Genomic DNA, 23,497 nt, shown 5'->3' with positions numbered 1-23,497 from the left:
GTGGGTGGTGACCAGACCCAGCCCAAGCCCCGCCCGCCCGTAAAGAGACAGTCCAGCCATCTCCCTGTGAAAGGTCAGCAAGCTACCCATGCCCCCTACTGTGAAAGTTCAGCAACTCTAAATGCTAAAATGCTGGAAGCGCGCCTAAGGCTGGAGCCGCAGGGCAGCCCAATGCCATCAGCCTTGGCAAGGAAAACACCACCCAGAGTTTCTGCAAGTGACTCACGTGGAGCATAAACATTTGTGTGTTCCCAGCCTCCCTGCCTTACAGCCCACGGGCTGCCATTACCCCTTGCACAACAGAGGTGGGGAGAAAAGAGAGAGAGCAAGAGAAGCCCTCCTAGGATCGACCAGACTTCACCAAGCCAGCACACAGTTATGACTTTAACTATAGTCCTGGAAGTTTTCCAAGTTGAGGCTGCCTCGGGGGTCTGCAGCGGGGCTCCCCTACATGACTGTTGCTTCACGGGCATTTTGTCACCACCACCCCCCAAACCCTCCCTCAGGAGAATGTCCCACTCTCAGCTACAGTCATGGAAGATTCCGGGTGATCACGTCTCCCTGCTGCTGCTTCCTCCGGCAGACTGCTTCAAATTCTAACATCCCTTTGAGAGGCGAGCTGTCCGGATATCCAGCCCAGCCCAGCCCAGCCCAGCCCAGCCCAGTCCGCTCCTGCTAGGATCCTGTCTTTGACCCCTGTGGAATTTTGCAGTTGTGGCGTCAGAAAACGTCTTCGGCCTCGATCCTTGATCCTCGGGTGACCCCCTCTTGAGGCCTTTAGAAGCCCAAAGATCCACCCCTCAAGATTTCCTCCAGGCTGAGCGTATTCAATTCCGGAAGCTGCTTCCCTCATAGGAAAGGTCTGCGATTCCCCAAAGGTGCCGGTTACTTCCTCCCGAATCACAATATTTTCAGTATGCGGCGAGGTGGTCTGCGGGAAGAGCTCAGCAGCGGGGCTGCTCGGCGAGGGGTCTGAAATCACGCTGGATGTGCCCCAAAACCCACTCCGCCAAGGAATGTTAGGGAAACGCTCTCATAGCCATGGGGGATGAGTTCTGTGAATCCTGAGCAGCCCTCTCTGAAGGGAAACGGGAAAGGGGTGGGGAGGAGGAAGGGACTGGAGACTCGGGGTTAACAAGTGTTAAGAGCCCGTCTGCACAGCTGTGGAGCGGCTACCACAGGAGGAGGGCGGGTCGGCCCGGTGGGGACCCAGCGGGCCCCAGCCCCCACTTCCCCCGGCAGGCAGCTGGACAGGGAGTGCGGCTGGCCCTTTCCCCGTCTTCAACACGGCGCTAAGATCCTGTCCGTGAACTAAATGGAGCTCGTGCAAAAGGGTGCTGCTCACACTGGCTTCTCTCTAACGGGGCTGATTCACTGACAACACACCTGTGAGTCTCTGTTTCTCTACCCGGACCCTGCCATTAACAAAAATCAGAAGAAGAATAGTGACCCTTGCTCGGCTGGCCATGGAGGGCCGTTCGAGAAGCCTCCCAGTCAGGCCAGCTCCCCCTGCAAATCCATCGTAGATTGTATGTAGAATATCCGCTAGACTGTATCAGAGCCTCCACAGTGAAGCCCTGCCTGCGGGGAGCACACATTCTAGGGGACACAGATCCTTAAGAACACAGAATGGACCATGAGCCTGGGGCAGAGGACGAAGAGGGGCAGACGGGGGGAGTCATGGTGGACAGAGTGGCCAGGCCCCAAGGAGGCAACACAGGAGTTGTGCAAAGCTCTGGGACAGGTCACCCCAGCCGAGGGAGGGTGAGCCCACGAGGCCCAGGAGGGGCACCAGCCTGCTGTTGGAGATGTGGGCTGTGGAAGCATGGGGGCCCGTAGGCGGGCAGGGCCTCGCCGTGGGGGCCAAGGGGGTCATGTGGAGAAGTGAATTTTGTTCTGAGACTGTTCTGAGAGTGAGGAAGGCCCCGGCAGGTGTCAGGCAAGGGACGGCCTGGTCTGATACCTGCCTTGGGAGGGTCCCGCCAACTGGAGGTAGGGGGACGGCAGCCAGGAGGGCAAGAATCGATGGCAGCTCAGAGCCAGGATGAGGTGGAAGTGGAAGAAGGGGCCAGATGGGGATGTGGCTCAAAGGTGGAAGCAACACAATGTGCCAACAGATTAAAGGAAAAGAGCAAATAAGTGTGCACGTGGTGAGTGCTCTCAAGGAGGTCAGAGAGGAGAGGCAGGAATTGAACTGGGAAGGACCAGGTCCTGGTTGTTAGAAGACCAGGGACCCTCGAGCAAGGACAGGCACGAGGACTTTCCAGAACAGGGGGAGGACTTTAAGCCCTCCAGGCCAGGTGTCCATGTCTGCTCCCTGTCCCCACTGGATGATCTCGGGTAGCAGAGCCTCTCAAGCCAAGTGGGGCCTCATCCTCCTGCCTGACGCGTCCTCCACCAGCACTCACTCTTTGGTTCACGGCAGAAACCTGAGAGCTGGTGACTCCCAACCTGGCTGCCACCATGGGTCAGCATGTCACACAAGTTCAACCTTGTATCTTCCCCAAACCCATGCCCACCTCACCATCTCCACGCACCCCCCTCAGCCCAGGCCCCCTCATCTCCTGCCAGAGGGATCCTTCCAAAACACGAATTTGACCCAGGTGCCCCCTCACCCAAACCCTGCACCAGCCCCCAGTCTCCCCACTCCTCCCTCTCACCCTCTCTAGCTCCTCTCTGCCCTCCGGACCCCTAAAAAGCCAGGCTCCTCCCCCTCCAGAACCTGCACATGCCACTTGCCTGTACCCAGAAAACAGGCCACCTCCCGAGACTCCCTTCCCCCAAGCTGATGGCACTAACCTTTAGGCTCTGCTCAACCTCATTTTAAGGAGACGCTCAGAACCTTCCGGAGAAGGCAGGAACCTCCAACTCAGCCTCGGGACATTTTATGGCAACCGTGGGGAAATGACAGCCCAACTGCTTCACATGCTGGCACATAAGTGTCCCACACAGGCACAGCCCCTCTGTCTGGGTGTCCGGGGGCCCATATGCCCAACACCAAGCACAGCGGCAGGCACACAGGAGGCATGTGACCATCGACAATCGCCAGGGGAAGAGAAGGGTATCAAATGAGTCCCATCCACAAGAGGAAGGAGCTGGGGATGCCGAGAAGTCACCCTCCTTCCTCCCCCTTCTCCAGGGCCTTCAACCCTAAGTCTGAAACATGCCCCAAGACCAAAGGGCAGGAGTGCAGAGAAGCCCCACTTTTAAAGTGTCTGGCGGGGGAGGCAGGCGCAAACCTCCAACCTGGCCCCTCTGAGCTCTCGCGTGAGGATCGGCAATAAAAAATAACCAGTTAAGGAAAGTGGGATGACACACTACGTCTACTCCCTAGAGATGGCGCAATGCTAGCAGAGGCTAATAACGCCTTTCTACCCCGACAAGAAGGCCATCCCCGAGGGGTCACAGCTACCGGATGGAAGTGGTTCAGCTATGAGACAATCAGGCTGCACAATTCAGGGCGAAGTGTGCAGTTTTCAGAGCAATTTCACATCCTGAGCTCAAGGGACCCTACCAGTGAGAAGGTGAGGAATGGGGCGCCTCACTCCCAGAGAAGGAGCTGGGCTGCGTGACCCAGCCCCCCAGAGCACCTCTGCCCAGCACTCTCTCCAGCTTACCCCAGACTCAACTGCCCCACCCCAATACTCTGCCAAGACCCACCAGCTCATGCTCTACACTCTGTTCCTAGGTGCCAGGTTCACATGGCAGCATCTGTCCTCTCAATGCTGCAGAAGCAGCTCAGACTTGACATGTTCCATTCTCCCACTGGCCCTGCCACTGTCCCTCTCATGGCCACCAAGTAATGACACTACCATCCTCCAAACTGCTCAAGCCAACAACCACAGAATGAATGCTTGTATCCCCCCAAAATTCAAACATTGAGACCTATTCCCTAATGTGATGGTATTAGAGAGCAGGGCCTTCGGGAGGTGATTAGGTCATGAGGATGCGGCCCTCATGAATGGAATTAATGCCCTTATAAAAGAGACCCCAGAGAGCTCCCTAGACCCAGCCACTATTTGAGGACTCAGCAAGGAGGCCGTGTCTATGAACCAGGAAGTGGCCTCTCCAGACACCAAATCTGTCGGCACCTTGACTTTGGACTTCTCAACCTCCAGAACTTCAAGAACTAAATTTCTGCCGTTTATAAGCCACCCAGTCTATGGTATTCTGTTATGGCAGCCCAAACAGACTAAGATACCAACTTTCTCCTCCCAACCTGCCACACTGGCTCGTTAGCAAGACCTGCCAAACACCCCATGATCCCTTCTTGGTCCATGCAGGCACAGCGGACAGAATGCTAACAGCTTCAGGACCGCAGGGCAACATTGCCACTTCCACACACACACATGTGCAACATGCTGGGTGCCCTCTGAGCATACCTTCACCCTAGTTTGCTTCTTCCCAGCTACCCTGCCCAGTGGGTCCGGGGTCCCACTTCCCAGATGAAGACTAACACACAGAGGGTTGCAGATGTGCCCAAGGCATGCAACAAGCATGTGGGTCTGATGAGGTGCCTGATGTCACCAGATCTCCCAGAATTCCTAGGAGGAGTTGAGTTCCTGTCTCTGAAGGGTCAAAGTCCTGTCTCTCCCTCTCAGCTGAAGAGAGGATGAGGCCAAAGGAACAAGAATCGTCTCAGAAGGCCAAATCATTGCCCAGTCTTTCACACAGGGGTTGGGGGGCTGGACTCTTCCAGAGCCTCAGGGATTAGTGGAGACAATCTAGGGTGCAGCCAGAGAGGGCTTGTTAAGAAAGTTTAAACAAGCAAAGGCCACCAAGCCAGGAGCAGACGCCTCAGCTGAACTGTGCCAAACCCACTCACACTGTGTCCCAGTCACGACTTCTCAGAGAAACACCTGTGACCGGCGTGGCCCTCACCCAGATACTCCTGCCTCGCCCCACAAGAAGCAGTGTGAATCAATGAGACTGGGCCCCATCCAGACACCTTTAGGAAAGATGGGCAGTGAAGAGAGGATGCCAAAGCCCCAATGTCTGAAGAAACTTCGTGGCGAGAAGGTTCCTCCAGAACTAGGCAGGCCAGGTACCTCACAGCGATGGAATTTTAGCTGGGGAGGTGTGACTCCTGGGAGAGTTCCTCCACCCCCTCACAACACACTGTAAACCTCCTCTCTCTCCAGAAGCCTGGACCCCCTCAAGGGCCTGAGATGGAGCTGAGAGGGGGCCTGCTGCAGAACAAGTTTCTTTTGTGTGAGTGAGCCTGCAGTTAGGACCCCACCTCCCCTCAGCAAGCGCCCAGCCAAGGCAGCCATGCTCTGTCCATCCCAGAGGTTCGGCTTGGTCATTAACGACCATCTCTACTAGGCAACGGGTTTTTTGTTGATCCCTCGAGATAGGAAGGAAGGAGAATAAGCTTTTCTCTTTCTTTTTTCCCCCTTGGTTGCAGAAAAGTGAAGTTGGAACAAACAAGTTATGTAATGCTGGGGGCGGCTGGGGGAACGCAGTCCCTCCTAAGGACAGTTTTTCGAGTTGTGGGACCGTTGGAAGGGCCAAGGAGAAGACAGGAACCGCCCCCACCCCTGGCCAAATGACAAAACCCTTCATGGGACAAAAAGGCAGATGCAGGCACCACCTGGAAGGCTGGAAAACCAGACTCACAGACAGGGCCAGCCTCCCCCCATCCCTGGCAGGCCCACAAGTCTCCCCGAGAAGGCAAGGGACAGACCTGACCACCTAGAAGGGACGTCCTACCAGCCAGACTACAAGCCCTAGAGAGCTTTTCCACACTCCATTCATCCATCCCTCCCTCCCAGCCATATTTCCTTTTTTTTTTTTTTTTTTTGGCTGCTCCAAGTCTTAGTTGCAGCTTGTAGACTTCTTAGTTGTGGCATGGGGATTTCTTAGCTGCAGCATGCGGACTCTTAGTTGTGGCGTGCATGCAGGATCTAGTTCCCCAACCAAGGATCAAAACCGGGCCCCTGCATTGGTACCGCAGAGTCTTACCCACTGGACCGACCACCAGGGAAGTCCCCCAGCCATATTTCTTGAACACTTCTTTCCTCTGGGCTGCCCGTGCTCCAGGCATACAAGACCAAGACTACACGAGACAGACATGCTCTCTACCTTCAAGGTACTTCCACTAATAAACACACCAAGTAGTGTTGGGTGGTGACTGCATGTTCAAGGACACACAACAGCCATAGGACCCAGCAATTCTGCTCCTGGTATATACCCCTAAGAACTGAACCCAGGTGTTCAGACAAAAACTTGTACATGCATGTTTATAGCAGCATTACCCAAAACAGCCAAAAGGTAGAACCAACCTAAATGTCCTTCAGCTGGTGAACGAATAAACAAAACGTGCTATGTCCACACAATGGAATGTTATGCAGCCATAAAAAGAAATGAAGTACTGACACACATTACATTGTGGATGAATCTCGCAAACGTTAATATGGAGTGAAAGAAGCCAGACACTGAAGGTCACATATGGTACGATTCTATTTATAAAACAGGTAAATTTACGGAATTCCCTGGCGGTCCAGTGGTTAAGACTCTGTGCTTCCACTGCAGGGGAATGGGTTCCATCCCTGGTTGGGGAGCTAATGCCTTGCATAGTCGCGTGGTGAGGCCAAAAAAAAAAAAAAAGGTAAATTTATAGAGACAGAAAGTAGATGAATAGGGACTTGCCTGGTGGTGCAGTGGTTAAGAATACGCCTGCCAATGCAAGGGACACGGGTTCGAGCCCTGGTCTGGGAAGATCCCATATGCCGCAGAGCAACTAAGCCCGTGCACCACAACTACTGAGCCTGCGCTCTAGAGCCTGCGAGCCACAATTACTGAGCCTGCGTGTCACAGCTACTGAAGCCCACGTGCCTACAGCCAGTGCTCCGCAACAAGGGAAGCCACCGCAATGAGAAGCATGCACACAGCAACAAAGAGTAGCCCCCGCTCACCGCAACTAGAGAAAGCCTGCGTGCAGCAACGAAGACTCAACGCAGTCAAAAATAAATGAATTAATTTTTTTAAAGAAGACAAACCAAGTAAAAAATGGACAAAAGATTTGAAAAGACACTTTACCAAAGATCTGAATAGCCAGTGAGACCATGAAAAGATGTCCAACATCGTTAGTTATTAGGGATATGTAAAATGCAACCAAAATAAGATACCAACATACACTTAGAATGGCTAAAATTAAAGACTGGCCACGTGAAGTGTTGGCAAGGATGGGGAGCAGCTGGAACTGTTGCATATTGCTGGTACAAATGCAGTTATGGTTCAGTCACTCCAAACAACTCAGCAGTTTCTTGAAAAACCTACAGTGCAGAGGGACTTCCTTGATGGTCCAGGGGGTAAGACTGCACTCCCAATGCAAGGGGCCCGGGTTAGATCCCTGGTCGGGGAACTAGATCCCACATGCATGCCACAACTAAGAGTCTGCATACACGAGTAAGAAGTCCGTACGCTGCAGCGAAGATCCCGCGTGCCACAACGAAGACCCAGCGCAGCCAAAATAAATAAATAAATATTTTTAAAAAATACCTATGGTGCTTGCTTCGGTAGCACATATACTAAAATTGGAACTTATCATGGCCCCTGCACAAGGATGACACTCAAGTTCGCGAAATGTTCCATATTTTTCAATCTAACCTCAAAAAATAGGAAGCAAGGGGCTTCCCCGGTGGCACAGTGGTTAAGAATCCACCTGCCAATGCAGGGGAAACGGGTTTGAGCCCTGATAGGGGAAGATTCCACATGCCGCGGAGCAACTAAGCCTGTGCGCCACAACTACTGAGCCTGCGCTCTAGAGCCCGCGTGCCACAACTACTGAAGCCCACATGCCTAGGGCCTGTGCTCCTCAAAAAGAGAAGCCACCGCAATGAGAAGCCGGTGCACCGAATGAAGAGTAGACGCCGCTCACTGGAACTAGAGAAAGCCCGCGCACAGCAACAAAGATCCACCACAGCCAAAAATAAATAAATAAGTAAATAAATTTATTTAAAAAAAAATAGGAAGCAAAAGTACAAAGATTCAATGAACAATTTTTTATATTTTCTGGGATGGGGAGGCCCTACTTGTTAAGAACCTCAATTGCTAAGGTGAGGGGTTATGCTACAGTGTGCTTCATTGATTTCCTCTGCCTCTTTTGCTCTGTTTTATTGCAACCCCTAAGTTGTTCATCACTCTAGTATTTGTAGAAAGGTGTTTTGTATTTTGCCACATCATGATAATAATAGTCCCGGTCTGACTGGCTGGTTTATAAGTTTAAGTACAAATAAATAAAAGATCCATTTTACCCTGAAAAAAAGAAAAAAAACTTAAACCTACACCTACCATAGGACCCAGTCATTCCACTCCTAGGTATTTACCCGAGGACGAAAGTATATGTCCACACAAAGATGCATACCCAGATGTTCACAGCAACTTTATCTGCAATTGTCAAAATGGAAACAACCCAAATGTCCATCAACCAGTAAATGGATAAACAAATTGTGTCCGTCCATTTAATGGAATAGTAGGCAGCAGTGAAAAAAGAACGAACTTCTGATACTTGTGACAACACAGATGAAACTTCAAAAATATTCTGTTAAGGGACAGAAGCCAGACACAAGAAGCCACATATTATATGATTCCATTCACGTAAAATTTCTAAAAAGACGAAACTACAGAGAGCGAAAGCAGATCAGAGTGTGCCTGAGGCCAGGGGTGGGAGAAGGGTTGACTGCAACGGGCTTGAAGGAATTCATTGTGGTAATGGACGCATTCTGAAAACCTGGATTGTGTTAATGGGTACATAACTCTATAAATTTATTAAAACTCAGTGAGGAGACTTCCCTGGTGGTCCAGTGGTTAAGACTCCATGCTCCCAATGCAGGGGGCAATCCCTGGTCAGGGAACTAGATCCTGCATGCCGCAAAACCCCACATGCTGCAACTAAAAGATCCCTCATGCGGCAGCGAAGATCCTGTGTGCCGCAACTAAGACCCGGTGCAGCAAAAAAAACAAAAAACTCCAAAAAACTCAGTGAACTGTTCAGCTAAAATGAGTGAATTGTATAGCATGTAACGAATTATACCTCATTCTTGCCCCAGGTTATCCCTAGCCAGGGCTCAAAGCAGGGACTAGGATTCACTGTCCCTTACATGCCACCTCCTACCGGTCACCAAATCCTGTCCACTCTACCCCCTGCATGTCTTCCCAAATCCCCTGATCTCTCTTTGCTCCCCACTACAGGCCTCCAAAGCCCAACTCATGCACCCGGACCCTCAGGCCTTTCTGAGGCACACGAGTATTAACCATTTCATCATTTATCACACTGATGGAAATTATTTGCTCCCCATAAGCTCACCAGCAAGAAAAAGTCCGAATTTCTTCCTTGGTCACCGAGGGTAGCAGACTGTCCTGGGGGACTGGGATGAGAAGGTCTAGCTTACTCTGGCCTTGTGCAATGGGAAGAGGGAGGGAGGTCTTACATCCTAAGATCCCCCCTTTCCCTCTGAGAACCCAGAACAATGCATAAAAATACCTTCAATTGCTATGCCAATTCTGCGGTTCAAACAACCAGTCTCAGGACTTGTCCAAAGGGAAAGGGGGCCTCTCTCAGACCAAAAGGGGTGAATTCTTCCACCATGATCTGAGGGCAAGACCATGCTTCAAGTTCTTTTCCTGGGGGTGAATGGGATTTACAACCCATGGGGCTTGGAGGGAGGAGCCACAAGGTCGGACCCTTCTCATGTATTTTTTAAACCTTCAGCGCTCTCTCACCATCTTCAGGCTTCCCAAGACCCATTCTAGCCCCCCAGGACCCCTGGGACCCCAAGACCTCTCCCTGCCAATCAGGACTCACTGGGACCCCCAGGGCCCCTCAGCTCCCTCTCTCAGGTTCTCCCTGGTCCCTCAGGCCTCTTTCAGGCCCTTGGGTTCACTTGAGCCTCCTACTCCCAACCTTCTACAGTCCTCACCCCTCCCAGGTCCCCTCAGCATGTCCTCAGGACCACCTTTAGGAACCTCAGGGTCCTTCAGCACCCTCCAAGAAGCCGTGGGCCTCAGCCCTCCAAATTCCCCTCAGCCCCTCCTCAGAGTCGCCCAGACAGCCTCAACAACCTCAAGACTTCCTATAGCCCCTGCTCAGGACCTCCCTGCCTCCCAGACCCCTTGGCATCCCCAGTTCCCCCATGGCCACATCACAGTCAGGAGCCCCTGGGTTTCCTTTCAGATCTCCACACCCCTCAAAGCCCTCTCAGGCCCCTAGGGCCGCATGCAGACGCCTGGAGGCCCTGGGGCCCCCAATCCGCCTTCGGATGACCCGTGAACAGCCCTCAGTCCCCTCAGTACTCCATAGCCACCTAAAGTCCGCAGCCCCCGTAAAAATCCTCGAGCCTGCCCAGGCCACTCCTCCAGGACTCCCCTTAGGTCACTCCAGTCCCGGGGCAGGTGCAGGCCCACCCTGCGGGCTGGTTCTCACCTGTTAGGGCGCTCGGGGCCCGGGCCCGCGCGGAAGCCGCCGCCACCAGCGCCACCACTGCCACCGGACGCCGCCATCTTCCCGCCGCCGCCACCGCGCGTGCTAGTGACGGGAACCGCGCGCGCCGGCCCGGGAGACTAAGTCTCCGGGGGTGGGGCGGGGCCTGCTCTGCGGAGGGGCGGGGCCCTAGGCGAGGGGCGGGGCCGGGTCTGAGGAGGAAGCAGGTCCTGGGCCGCGAGGGAGCTGGGTCTGCGGATGCGCGGGGGAGGGCAAAGGCAAGTGTCGGTTCAGCAGGAGGAGGGGGGTGGGGCCTGGGGAGACGGGCGGAGTCTGGGACGAGGCACGGTCGTGGGTCTGAGGAGGGACAGGAGACTGGTGGGACAGGGACAAGGGGCGGGGGGGCATAGTCTACGGAGGGACGTGGCCCGAGTAAGGGGAGGGACCTGTCTGGGAGAGACTGGGCAAAGGAAACCTGTGCGTGTGGGGGCGTGGCCTGGGGGGGCGAGGAATGAGGCGAGGGTGGGACGCAGCTAGGAGTAGGGGCAGCCCGACCGTTTAGTGCTGCACTTCAGGAGCGGGGTTGGCTGTGGGAAAGGGGAGCGGCGGAGCCGAGCCGAGATGAGAGGAAGGACATGGAGAAACTGGTCGAAGAAATCTGAGAAACCGCCCTCTCTCCTTCCAGGGTCACTCCCTCGCCAAGACCTCCCTCAGACTCAGGAACTCACCTGGTGCCCAGGCCTCAGACTTCCAACCCATCTTTGGGTCCCAGCCCTCCCCCATCTTCCCAGAGCCTCCTCTCTCCCATCCAAGAACCTCCACCTTCAAATTCCAGCATCTGCCCTCAGATCCCCAAACCTCCTGCTTCACCCTCGGTTGTGGTTCCCATACCCCCAAACCCCTGCCCTCAAGTTACCTCCCCCATCCTCCGCTCAAATCCCAACTCCACTCCCCCAAATCCTTGCCCACAGACCCTTCAAACCCTCACTTACACCCCCAAAGTCCATTCCACCAGACCCAACCCCCTTGGACCTCCCAGCTCCAGTGCCGCAAACACCCCTGTCTTCAGCCAGGGCGCGAAGTCCTGCATCTGTTTCCCTTTCTTCTTCCTTCTTGCCTCCCTTTCCTCTCCTCCTTTCTGGACCCCATGGAGCCCAGAGCCAAGAAGGTAAAGTTTCCAGAGCCTTTGAGGCCACCCCCCACCCCACCCCCAACCCACTGAACGCCTAGAATCTTCACCCTGGAAGCGTCCAAGCTTCCAGGATTTTCTCTCCAGCCTTGAACCCATTTATTCTTTCACCTTCTGAGTTGGAAAACCCTCCCTTGTGCAGACTCAGACAGGGTCCAAGGGTCCAAATGGGGCTCAGAGCCTTCCTGCAGTCAGCGCTGGGGAAAGGGGGTGGACATGGGGCTGGAGGGCCCAGAGGAGGAAGCAAGGGGCCTCCCTGGGTGGGCTCCTTCAGGTAGAACCAGACGCAACTGATCCATCTCCAGCAGAGGGTCGGGTACACAGTAGGTACTCAATCATTTGTGTAAAATGCTCAGGACCCTGGAAGTTGATAGATACCAGGTGCTGAAGGGCCCTGCTAACTCCTCCAGCACACAATAAGCGCTCGATAAATATTGAATGTGTGAAAGCATGAGCAGCTCACATTCCGGCTAGCTCTGCACACATCCCCTCACCTGCCTGTGGTCTGCCTGCCACTTGAGCCTTTGTTCCGGATGAACCACATGCAGGCATCAAACCCCGCTCAGCAGAGACCTTCAGCTCACACGCCGGACACATACAGCTGTAGGCAATGGCATCCATATGCACCCACACTTCATAAACACACAGATTTGACCCACATGTCAGACACATAGTCAAAGATAAGCAAGAAGAGGTTCACTGGGCCCCTGGTTGCGTGCTTACAGGTAGCACACTGCAGACGCATGGTCTGTGGACACACTAGTTACTTCAAGATCACATAGCACAGGACAGCCAGTGCAAAGGCCCTGAGGTAGCATGCCTGCAGTCTTGCCTGGTGGGGGAAAGTGAGGGAGAGGGAGAGGGAAGGAGAAGATGAGGTGGGCAGCCACGAGGGGTGGTCTAGGTCATGGAGGGCCTTGTGGACCACTGTGGAGGCATTTTCCCTGTGTGAAATGGGGGGGGGGGCTAGTGAGCAGAGGGAGTATAACCAACACTGACAGTTGGAGGCAATATCTTGACTTAGAGACATTACTTAGGAGGCAAGATTTCCTGGCCAAAAGATGTTGCTCATCCCATGGTGGTGGCCAGGGAGGAATGGGAGGCGATCCTTGCCAGGATGTACTTTGCAGGTGGAGCCAACAGGTGATACAGCAGATAGGATGTCGGGGGGCAGGCAGAGCGAGGCCAGGGATCCCCCCCAGGGTTCTTGGCCTGAGCCCAATGGGCTGCAATACCTGGAATGCATCACGGGCAGGTGGGGACAGAGAGGACCCAGGAAGGTTACTGCACACAGTCATCCAATAATGATGACCTATGGTATGGCAGAACGCACAGGCAGGGACATGGCAGACAGCGTCTGCAGGCCTGGCCACCATCTGGCCCACAGCTGGCACAGCTCTCCCAGAGGCAAAGGCCTCACCACCTGCTCCCCGCTCCAGACCAGCTGTGGGACTCACTGCCCCAGGTTGGAGCTGGGAGGCCTCCTTATAACCTCCAGGTGTTACAGAGGAGGAAATTGAGGCCTGGAGGATAGGAGATGCCTTGCTTTCCTACATCCTCACCCTGGGGCCTCATCCACCCTGTCTGCCCTTCACCATTGAGTGGTCTCAGAGCAAGCTGCTGACACTCGGGCGCCTCCTTCTGCTTCTCTATAAACTAGAGAGGTCACCATCAAATAAATTCTCACAATCTTTGCTATTACCCTTAGTTGTGCATCAACTTCTTATGAGCCTCGAGGCCTTGAGTGGGTTGCTCCAGCTCTACACATCAGTTTTCCCATCTTCAAAATGTCCTTGTGGGACAGAGCAGAAGCCCGGATAAAATAAACAATGTACAGTGCTCAGGGCCACTCAGGTAGCAGATCCTAGCTCCATGCCAGCTGTGGGCATTTCCCCTCTCCCACACTCACTCTTGGACCCTCAGCCCTGCTTGATTTTTCTATCTAACAAACTCTGCATTTTAGGTTTCCTTGTTTTAAAATGGAGATATAATTCCCATGCCGTAAAATTCACCATTGTAAAGTGTACAATTCAATGGCATTCAGTGCATTCATGACGTCATGCAATCAGCACCTCTATCTAATTCCAAAACATTTCCGTCACCCCAAAAGGAAACCCCATCCCCGTTAGCTGTCACTCTCTGTTCCCACTCCCTCAGCCCCTGGCGATCACTAATCTGTTTTCTGTCCCTATGGATTTACCTATTCTGAACATTTCATATAAATGGAATGACATGTGTCCTCCTGGGTCTGGCTTGTTTTATTTTATTCAGCATAATGCTTTTGAGGTTCATCCACATTGTAGCATGTGTCAGTGCTTCATTTCTTTTTATGACTGGGTAATATGCCATAGTATGGGGATTTCCCTGGCAGTCCAGTGGTTAAGACACTGCAATTCCACTACCGGGGGTGTGGGTTCAATCCCTGATCGGGGAACTAAGATCCCACATGCTGTGTGGCATGGCCAAAAAAAAAAAAAAATTCCACAGTATGGATGGACCACGTTTTGTTTATTCATTCATCCACTGATGGACATTTGGGTTGTTCCTCTCTTGGCGACTGTGACTAGTGTTGCTGTGAACATGCGTATACAAGCATCTGTCAGAGTCTCTGTGTTCACTTTTGGGGGGGCACATACCTAGGAGTGGAATTGCTGGATCACAGGTTAGCTCTATAAGGAATTTTTTGAGGAACTGTCTTGCATTTTCTTTTCTTTTCTTTTCTTGTTTTTTGGCCTCATGGCGTGCGTCGCTTGCAGGATCTTAGTTCCCCAATCAGGGATTGAACCCGGGCCCTCAGCAGTGAAAGCGCAGAGTCCTAACCACTGGACCACCCGGGAATTCCCTGCATTTTCTTTTCTTCCTTATCCTCTGTCATCTCCTCAAGGGATGGGGACTCTGTTTTCTTCCTCCACAGAGCCCTGGGCAGCACCCAGAATGTTAAGTAAATACACGATGCATGAACAAATCAATGTGACTCTTGGCTGAAAAAGAACTCTTAGGTTCTCTGGGTTCTCAATTTCCATATATGTGAAATGCGAATGGACTCAATCCTTCCCTTGGTAAGAATTAGTCCTGGGCTTCCCTGGTGGAGCAGTGGTTAAGAATCCACCTGCCAATGCAGGGGACACGGGTTCGAGCCCATGCCGCGGAGCAGCTAGGCCCATGGGCCACAACTACTGAGCCTGCACTCTAGAGCCCGCAAACCACAACTACTGAGCCCACACGCCACAACTACTGAAGCCCATATGCCTAGAGCCTGTGTTCCGCAATGAGAAGCCACCACCATGAGAAGCCCACGCACTGCAACAAAGAGTAGCCCCTGCTTGCCGCAACTAAAGAAAGACTGTGCACAGCAACGAAGACCCAACGCAGCCAAAAATAAAATAAATTTTAAAAAAAAAAGAAGGAAAAGAATTAGTCCCCCTTTCTCCAAAAAGGCTGTGAGCCTGACACTCAGATGCCCACAGTGTAAGCACCATGGGCTGCTAACTCGCCCCAAGCAAACAGTCACCAATTCTGCATTTCTTCCTCCCACTGCTGCCTCCACAGATGCTCAATGGCCGGAACCTGAACAGCAGAGAAGGTCAAGTGCAGAGATGGGGAGGGGCTCCTGCAGTTACACAGCAATGGCTTTGGGCTCTGCGCCTTAAGGAGTGGGCCGTCTGGGAGGCTGAGACAGAGACAGCTCTGGGGAGCCCCACCTCAGTTGGAGCACTGGGGGCAGACGCCAGTCCACAGCCAGGCAGGGCCAGGACTGCTGCTTAGAGGTGAGCCAACCCCAGGAAACCTCATGCAGGGTGGGCAAAGGAGGCCCCAGTAACTGATCCCCAGTGGAAGTGGGCTCTGGGCGAGGGGAGGAATCCCAGCTTCCTCCGTTGTTACTATTAATAACATAGTAGCCACTATGGGCCAAGTGTTGTGACATGTCCTCCCAGAGGCTTCTTCCTATGAGCCAGGGGTGCTGGTAGCTCCCCAGGACCAAAGTCACATGTGAGTGTCCGGCAGAGCCCAGCCTCAAGCCAGATCCAAATCTCACCTCGTTTCAAATCTACACTCTTCACAGCTGACTCATCCCCTCTCAGCCTCAGTTTTCTCATCTTTAAAATTGGCGTACACCCAAGGGACGTGAAATCGGGTGTTTAAACAAATACACATGCACACATGTTCACAGCAGCATTAGTCACGACCGCCAAAAGGAGGAAACAGCCCAAGTGTCCATCAAGTGACGAATGGATAAGCAAAATGTGGTCCATTCATACAATGGACTATTACTCAGCCATGAGAAGGAATGAAGCTCTGACACATGCTATAACGTGGAAGAACCTAGAAAATATGCCGAGTGAAAGAAGCCAGACACAAAAGGTCACCTTTTGTATGATTCCATTTATATGAAATGTCCAAAACAGGCAAATCCTTAGAGACAGAAAGCAGACTGGTGGTTGCCAGGGGCTGGGGGAGGGGGGTGGGGAGTGGCTGCTAATGGGAACAGGGCTTCATTTCGGGAAAAATGGAAATGTTCTGAACTAAACAGAGGTGATGGTTGCACAATATCGTGAATGTACTAAATGTCACTGAATTGTTCACTTTAAAATAGTTAATTTTAGGGAGTTCCCTGGTGGCCTAGTGGTTAGGGTCTGGTGCTTCACTGCCAAGGTTCAATCCCTCGTCGGGGAACTGATATCCCTCAAGCTGCGCAGCAAGGCAAAAAAAAGGTTAATTTTGCATTATGTGAATCTCACTTCAGTGGGAAAAAAAAGGGGAGGGGCATAGAGACCACTTCCTTCCAGGATTGTGAGCGGGGCTCAGTGACAAATAAACATAGTTGCCCTTTATCTTGCTCTCTCGCTGTCACCCCAGCCGGCCTCACTGCAGCGCCCCCTTGAAGTCAGATCTGCACCGGGTCCACCTTCTCTAACTTTACCTGCCGTCTAGAACGTTTCCTGCCTGGGTCACCCTCCCGGCCCACCACCATAGCTATACCTCCTAAGATCATACTGGGTACTCAGTGACCTCCAGACTTTGACCCTCATCCTCACAACAACCTTGCAAAGTGGGGAAAGTGAGACTCAGAGAGTGGAAGCGTCCTGCCAAGGCTCAGGAGCAGGAAATGGAGCCCCCAATCTCCGACTCCGAGGCTATGCCCTCTCCAGCACCCCATGCTGACTTCCTCTCCTCCTTTTCTTCAGGCATTCAATGAGCACTTATTGACAGCTTCCTATGCCCCACACCCTGTGATGGGCACGGAGTACATGCTCCAGACAAGGCTGAGACAGCCGTACCCCCAGGAGAACAGTCTCGCTGAAAAGAAATTGAACAAACACCCTCACTGTACTGGATTGAATGGTGTCCCCCCAAAGACATGTCCACCTGGAACCTCGAAATATGACCTTTTTTGGGATAAGGGTCTTTGCAGATATAATTAAGGTAAGGATCTCGAGATGAGATTATCCTGGATTGGGTGAGGGAGCTAAATCCAATGACTTGTGTCCCTAGAAGAAGAGGTAAATCCAAACAGAGGGAAGGCCATGTGAAGATAGAGGCAGAGATTGGAGGGATGTGGCCACAAGCCAAGGAATGCCTGGAGCCACCAGAAGTTGGACGAGGCAGGGAAGGATCCTCCTCTAGAGCCTCCAGAGGGCGCACAGCTGCCGACACTTTGATTTCAGACTTCTGGCACGGCAGAAAGGCTGGTCAGTGTGGTCTCGTGCACCCTCCCATGTTCTTCAAACCCACCACAGGTCTCTTCCTCCAGGAAGCCTTCCTGGCTGCTCAGCAGAGATCCCATTTCCCCTCTGCCTAGTCTGGCTGCCTAGCCTGTGTCCAGATTGGGGCCTTGCCAGGTTTCCAGCCTCTTGAATCCAGCACTGACTGGCAGCAAATCTGTCGGTGAATGAATAATATTTCCTTGTGCTGGCTCTGCTCTGGCTTTCCTTCGTTGCTTCCAGCCTTGCAGCTCTCTTGGGCCTCCCAGTGTCCGCACTATCACCCCAGAACCCAGCCCCCACTGGCTTCTCCTACAGGGGGAGAGGGTCCCCAGCCCGAGCTCCCTGTGTGTGACTTCTTCTAGGGAAGAGCAGAAAAACCCAACATTGAAGACAGATGGAGCCGAGTTTGCACCTTCTCTGCAATTTTTTTTTTAAGTTACCATTTACAGAGTGTTTTCAATGCCCAGAACTGTGCATTCTCGTGTATTCTCACCACACCTCTGAACGGTTATTAGTGTCCCCATTTTAGAGATGGAAAAGTGATGGCTCTTACGCTCATCTGGTGGGAATGTCAACTGGTACAACCACTTGGGACAGCCGTTTGGCAATATTTGCTAAAAGGGAGTATTTGTACACTCTGTGGCCTAGCAATTCCAGCCTTGGGCATTTTACGAGTGTCCCGGGGCTGCCACAACAAATGACCACAAACGAATGGTTTAAAATAGAAATTTACTCTCTCACAGTTCAAGAGGCCAGAAGTCCAAAATCAAGAGGTTGGCAGGGTTGGTTCCTTCTGAGGGCTCCGAGGGAGAATCACGCCTCTTCCCAGCTTCTGGTGTTGTCTCCCATTTTTGTCATCCCTTGACTTGCAGCTATACCACTCCAATCTCTGCCTCTATCTTCACATGGCCTTCTTCTTGTGTCTCTCTGCATATTCATTTCTGTCCCTAACCAAGACACTCTCACTGGATTTGGGGCCCACCTTAATCCAGTTTGATCTGGATTATTAGCTAAATTCCATCTGCAAAGACCCTATTTCCAAACAAGGTCACATTCTGAGGTTCCAGGTAGACATGAATTGGGGGGGATTTGGGGCACCACTCAACCCACTACAGGTATCCCTCCAACAGAAAGGAGGACAGGGATTCACCAAAATATGTAAACATAAATGGTCATAGCAGCCCCAAACTGGAAACAGCCCAAAGGTTCATCAACAGGTTGATGGATAAACAGACAACGACGTGTTCAGTGGTGGGATACTATACAACAAGGAAAAAGAATGACCCACTGCTACATGTATCCCACGAGGGATCTCACCGACACTAAGCAAAAGAAACAAAAAGGACACGCGTTGTGATTCCATTTACTTGAAATTCACAAACAGGCCACACTAAACTGTGGTGACAGAGGTTGGGCCAGGGGGCCACCTGGTGGGGATCATCAGGGTGGCAAATCAGTGACCACAAAGGGACACGGGGCCTTGGGGTGATGGAAATGTCCTATATCTTGATTATGGGGCAACAGGGGGGATTACATTTGTCAAAATTCATTGAGCACTTAACATGGTTGTATTATTAAATGTAAAGTTTGCCTCATTAAAGCTGACTTATTAAACAAAAATAGGGAGTTCCCTGGTGGCCTAGTAGTTAAGATTCCGGTGCGTTCACTGCCGTGGCCCAGGTTCAATCCTTGGTAGGGGAACTGAGATCCTGCAAGCTGCATGGCGTGGCAAAAAAACAAAAACAAAACAAAACAAAAAAACAGGTCGGGGCTTCCCTGGTGCACAGTGGTTGGGAATCCGCCTGCCAGTGCAGGGGACATGGGTTCGAGCCCTAGTCCGGGAAGATCCTACATGCCGCGGAGCAGCTAAGCCTGTGTGCCACAACTACTGAGCCTGCGCTCTGGAGCCCGCATGCCACAACTACTGAAGCCCGTGCATCTAGAGCCCGTGCTCCGCAACAAGAAAAGCCACCGCAATGGGAAGTCAGTGTACCACTACGAAGACTAGCCCAGGCTCGCCGCAACTAGAGAAAGCCCGTGCGCAGCAAGGAAGACCCAATGCAGCCAAAAATAAATGAATGAATTAATTAATTATTTTAAAAAAAGCAGGTCGGATGGAGCCAAGGGGACAGAAGTCAGATGTGGGGCTGCCTCTGGGAAGTGACTGGAAGGGGGCACAAGGAAGCCCCTGGGGGCTGGTGGGTACTCTGTATTTGGGTCACAGGAATGTTACCATTCATTGGGCTGCACAGTAAAAATGGGTGCACCTTGCTGTTTGTAAGTTACATTGGATTGAAAAGAAAAAACCTGGGGCTCAGAGAGGTAAGTAATTCACCCAAGGTTCCAGCAGGATAGTGTGAGAGCTGCCTACCCTGGAGCTCATCCCCACCTCCTGGTCTCATCACCCCCTCTCTCCATTCAATCAACAAGCACTTATTGTGCACCTGCTATGCACCAGGGGATAGGGATTCAACTGTAAGCACATGAGACCCGATCCCCGTCCTTCATGTTCCAGAATATTCTGGAATGTATATTCTAATGGGAAGGACAAACCTGAGACATATAAACCAATCAATGGCCAAGATCTTTCCAGATGTGATAATTGCCATGAAGGCAATGGGCTGAGAGTGACCGAGCGGGTAAGGACTGCTTTAACCAGAAGGTTGGGGAGAGCCCCTTTGAGGAGGTGATGTCCCAGCTTTAATAAAGCAGGAGACAGAATGTTCTAGGGTGTTCTGGGACATTCCAGAACATTGTGGAAGGGCCCAGAATGTTCCAGAATATTCCAGGTGGAGGTAATGTGTATGGATCAAGCCAGGTGCCTGAAAGAGCCTGAGGAACAGAGGTGAGACCACATTGGCTGGGTTGACATGGGCAAGGCTTGGAGCTAGGAGGGAGCGTGTTGACAAAGATGTATTGAGAGCAGCCTCCTCAATGTGTGGGACACAGCTGTGACCGAGACTGCTACAGTGTCGCATCATTTATTAAACCAATCATCACACAAGCAAAGAAGCAATAACTTAATTTTCAACATGATAGAGGCTTGAGCTGGGGCGTAGTGATTTAGGGGGGCTGGGCTGAGCCATGAGATCAAGGAGAGACATTCGGGCTGAAAAGTTGGCTAGGAAGAGATCAGAGTCTTCCAGCCAGAGGGAACAGACTGTGTGGGGACTGTAGGAGCCACAGGAACCTGGTGGGACTGGGTGTGAAGGGGGTGGTGGGCAGCATCACGTGATACAGGACCCCTGGAGACTTCAGTTTCCCTGTTGGGCTCACACCTGGCCCCAAGCAGGGACTTAAGCAATCCTCAGCTGGGATCTGACTTAAGCAATCCTCAGCTGGGATCTGGCCTGCACCTGCCCCCCTCACAGAAGAGAGAGGCATGAGTCCCCATTCTTCCCTCCAAGATCTTGCAGAGTGTCTCCAGGGACGCCTCCCTCCCTCCCTTCCCACCCCTAGGCCCAGAACTCAGGCCTGTCGCCAGGGAACCAGGACCGCAGGTTGCCATGGCAACCCTCACTACCCAGACACATGGGCGCTCCTGCTTGTTGCCATGACACCAGCCACCCACCCACCTTCCACCAGGCCTGCACTGGGGTACGAGAGGAAGGCGGAGGGAGCGGCAGAGAGGGTGGCATCCCAGATGCCTTGCGGAGCTGGGGGGAGGGCTGGGGACAGACGAGGAAACTGAGGCTCAGAGAGCTGCAGCAAGTCAGGACTTATCTGTGGGTAAGCTCTGTGGACCCCTGCCCCTGGGAGGAGCCTCTGATGGAGGTGAAGGGCTCCCTCTCTCCTAAGACTCCAGAAGAGTCTTCACTTGGCACTTGAGGCCCCTTCTCCAGTGAAGCCCTCAGAACAGCAGGTTATGTGAGTAGGTATTACTTTTCTCTGAATGTACACACACGCCTTCAACACGCATACCCATGCACCTGTGACACCCTCCCTTCTCCCCGGATTCTACCCATCCTTCAAAGCCCAGTTCAGCTGCCACCTCTTTCAGGCAGCCATCAGTCACCACCAGCTTGGAAGGGAATCCTCTCTCACCTCCACACATCTACACGGCTCACAGTTTCTACCCGCACCAAATGGCGTTACGCATTCCACAACTATGAGGAATCCGATCTGGGCCCAACCCTGGGCTGTTCACCGGGGTTTCAAGAACTAATGCACTAGGGACTTCCCTAGTGGCGCAGTGGTTAAGAATCCGCCTACCAATGCAGAGGACTCAGGTTCGAGCCCTGGTCCGGGAATATCCCACATGCCGCAGAGCAGCTATGCCCGTGCGCCACAACTGCTGAGCCTGCACTCTGGAGCCCACGAGCCACAACTACTGAGATTGGGTGCCATGCTACTGAAGCCCACGTGCCTAGAGCCACCGCAATGAGAAGCCCACGCACCGCAACCAAGAGTAGCCCCTGCTCGCCGCAACTAGAGAAAGCCTGTGCGCAGCAATGAAGACCCAGTGCAGCCAAAAATAAATTAATTAATAAATTTAAAAAAAATAATTAATGCACTAGGGAATTCCCCAGTGATCCTGTGGTTAGGACTTCATGCTCTCACTGCCAGGGACTCTGGTTCAATCCCTGGTCCGGGACCTAAGGTCCTGTAAGCCATGAAGCAAGGCCAAAAAAAAAAAAAAAGATTTAATGCACTAGACACTCAGCAGCATACAAACAAAGCTCTCTGCCCTTGCAGCTCAGTCTTGAGAGAGGGGAGGGAGGACAAAGAGACCGGGATCAGTCACAACTTTTCAGTTCCAAGGAACCCAACACAAACTGGCTTAAGCTAAAAAATCAAGGACAAGATGGCTTCAGGCACAGCCTGGTCCAGGACTTCCAGCAAAGGCATGAAGATGCTGTCTCTTTCCATCCCTCTAGCTTCGGACTGACATTCTCCCAGCTCAACAACCCCACTTAACAGGGCATGTCTCTCTCCCAATAAATCCCACCAATACCAGAGGAAGCTTGGGTCATGCTGCTCAACTTCCCCTGAGCCACATAGCTTTGATCAAACCAAACCAGAGTTCTGTTAGAAAGGAAGATGAGGGTGACAAGGTGACAGGTAGATTCCTACCAAGTCTATGATGGTGTTCTGAGCAGAGGGAGCAACTATAGCAAAGGTGTGGAGGCTGGAACATTGATGTCCCTTATGTCTTCAGACTAAAAGTTTGGAGGAACATAAGAGGTGGTGGCTGCCAGCTTGGTGAGGATTAAAAACCCTTAAAAGGTAAGCAGAGGAGGCACTTCCCTGGTGGTCCAGTGGGTAAGACTCTCACGTGCATGCCGCAACTAAGAGTTCACATGCCACAACAAAAACAAAAAAAATCCCGCATGCCACAAGTTAAAAAAAAAAAAAAGAAAAGGTAAGCAAAGGAAATTAGGCGGTGTCCGAGGGCAACAGGGAGCTTGTAGGAGAGGGACAAGGTCAGACTTGTGTAGAGAATGGACGTGACTAGGTGAGGCTGCTTCTGGGGTCTGAGAGGGAAACAGGGAGACACCCAAGCAAAAATAATTACTGGTCACCTGCTCCATGCCAGTTCACATGTGAGACCCTAGGGAGCTGCCTTCCTGGAGCTCATAAAATTATGTTAAACGAGGCTGACATTGAAGCAAATAATTATTAATCGACTGTAAATGTGGTAAGCACAGGGAAGATGAACGGGGAGCTGAACATGGGTATAACAGGGGATGCTGGCCGAGTCTGGGGTGGTGGGGATGTCTTTGTTTGAGGAGGAGCCCTTTTTGTTGAGAGCTTTGGTAGAACAGGGCTTCGAGGGTGTTGCTGGCAGAGGGAGATGCAAGTGTAAAGGCCCTGGGGCTGGAAGGAACAAGGTAGGGTCGAGGGATCCAGAAAGAACCCATGTCAGCAAGGGACAAAGCCTCTGTAGAAGCGGTTGGAGATGCTAATTGGGCCAAGTCATGGGGGTCCTTGTGGGTTCATGTGGATATTTGGGCTCCTCACGGCAGCACTAGACCCCAGAATTAGGGTAATCATTTAAATAGATAATGGTGATAATTGCACAACATTGCAGATGTACCTAATGCCCCTGAATTGTACTCTTAAAAACTGGCTAAAATGGCAAATTTTATGTGATGCATATTTTTTACCACCACGAAAAAATAGAGGAAAAACCTTAAATGTACATCAACTCAAACTAAAGAACCAGGAAACAGTCCTTGA

The 23,497-nt window shown here is 52.2% G+C and overlaps 1 protein-coding gene and 1 pseudogene across 2 annotated transcripts in view; one reads left to right on the top strand and one right to left on the bottom strand.

The window, feature by feature from the left end:
* The window catches only part of KLHL26 (kelch like family member 26), a 28,626-nt gene extending 18,083 nt beyond the window's left edge, over window positions 1-10,543 (bottom strand). The window contains exon 1 of one of the 2 annotated variants that reach the window (XM_089905306.1): window positions 10,427-10,543. In XM_089905306.1, coding sequence (XP_089761432.1) covers window positions 10,427-10,503 — 77 coding nt within the window. In that variant the 5' untranslated portion in view covers window positions 10,504-10,543. The remainder of the gene's footprint in view (window positions 1-10,426) is intronic. The other variant, XM_089905307.1, reaches the window with a different exon arrangement.
* Window positions 7,509-7,602, top strand: LOC115803111 (U6 spliceosomal RNA; annotated as a pseudogene).
* Window positions 10,544-23,497: the final 12,954 nt, after the last annotated feature.

This window comes from Delphinapterus leucas, unplaced genomic scaffold (assembly GCF_059928025.1).
Source record: "Delphinapterus leucas isolate spDelLeu-1000000601 "Yukka" unplaced genomic scaffold, BTC_Dleu_Yukka2 spDelLeu_asBTCV2_sq25, whole genome shotgun sequence".
Classification (NCBI taxonomy): domain Eukaryota; kingdom Metazoa; phylum Chordata; class Mammalia; order Artiodactyla; family Monodontidae; genus Delphinapterus; species Delphinapterus leucas.
Note: the sequence above shows the minus strand (reverse complement) of the source record. Positions and strands in the feature narration are given on the sequence as shown.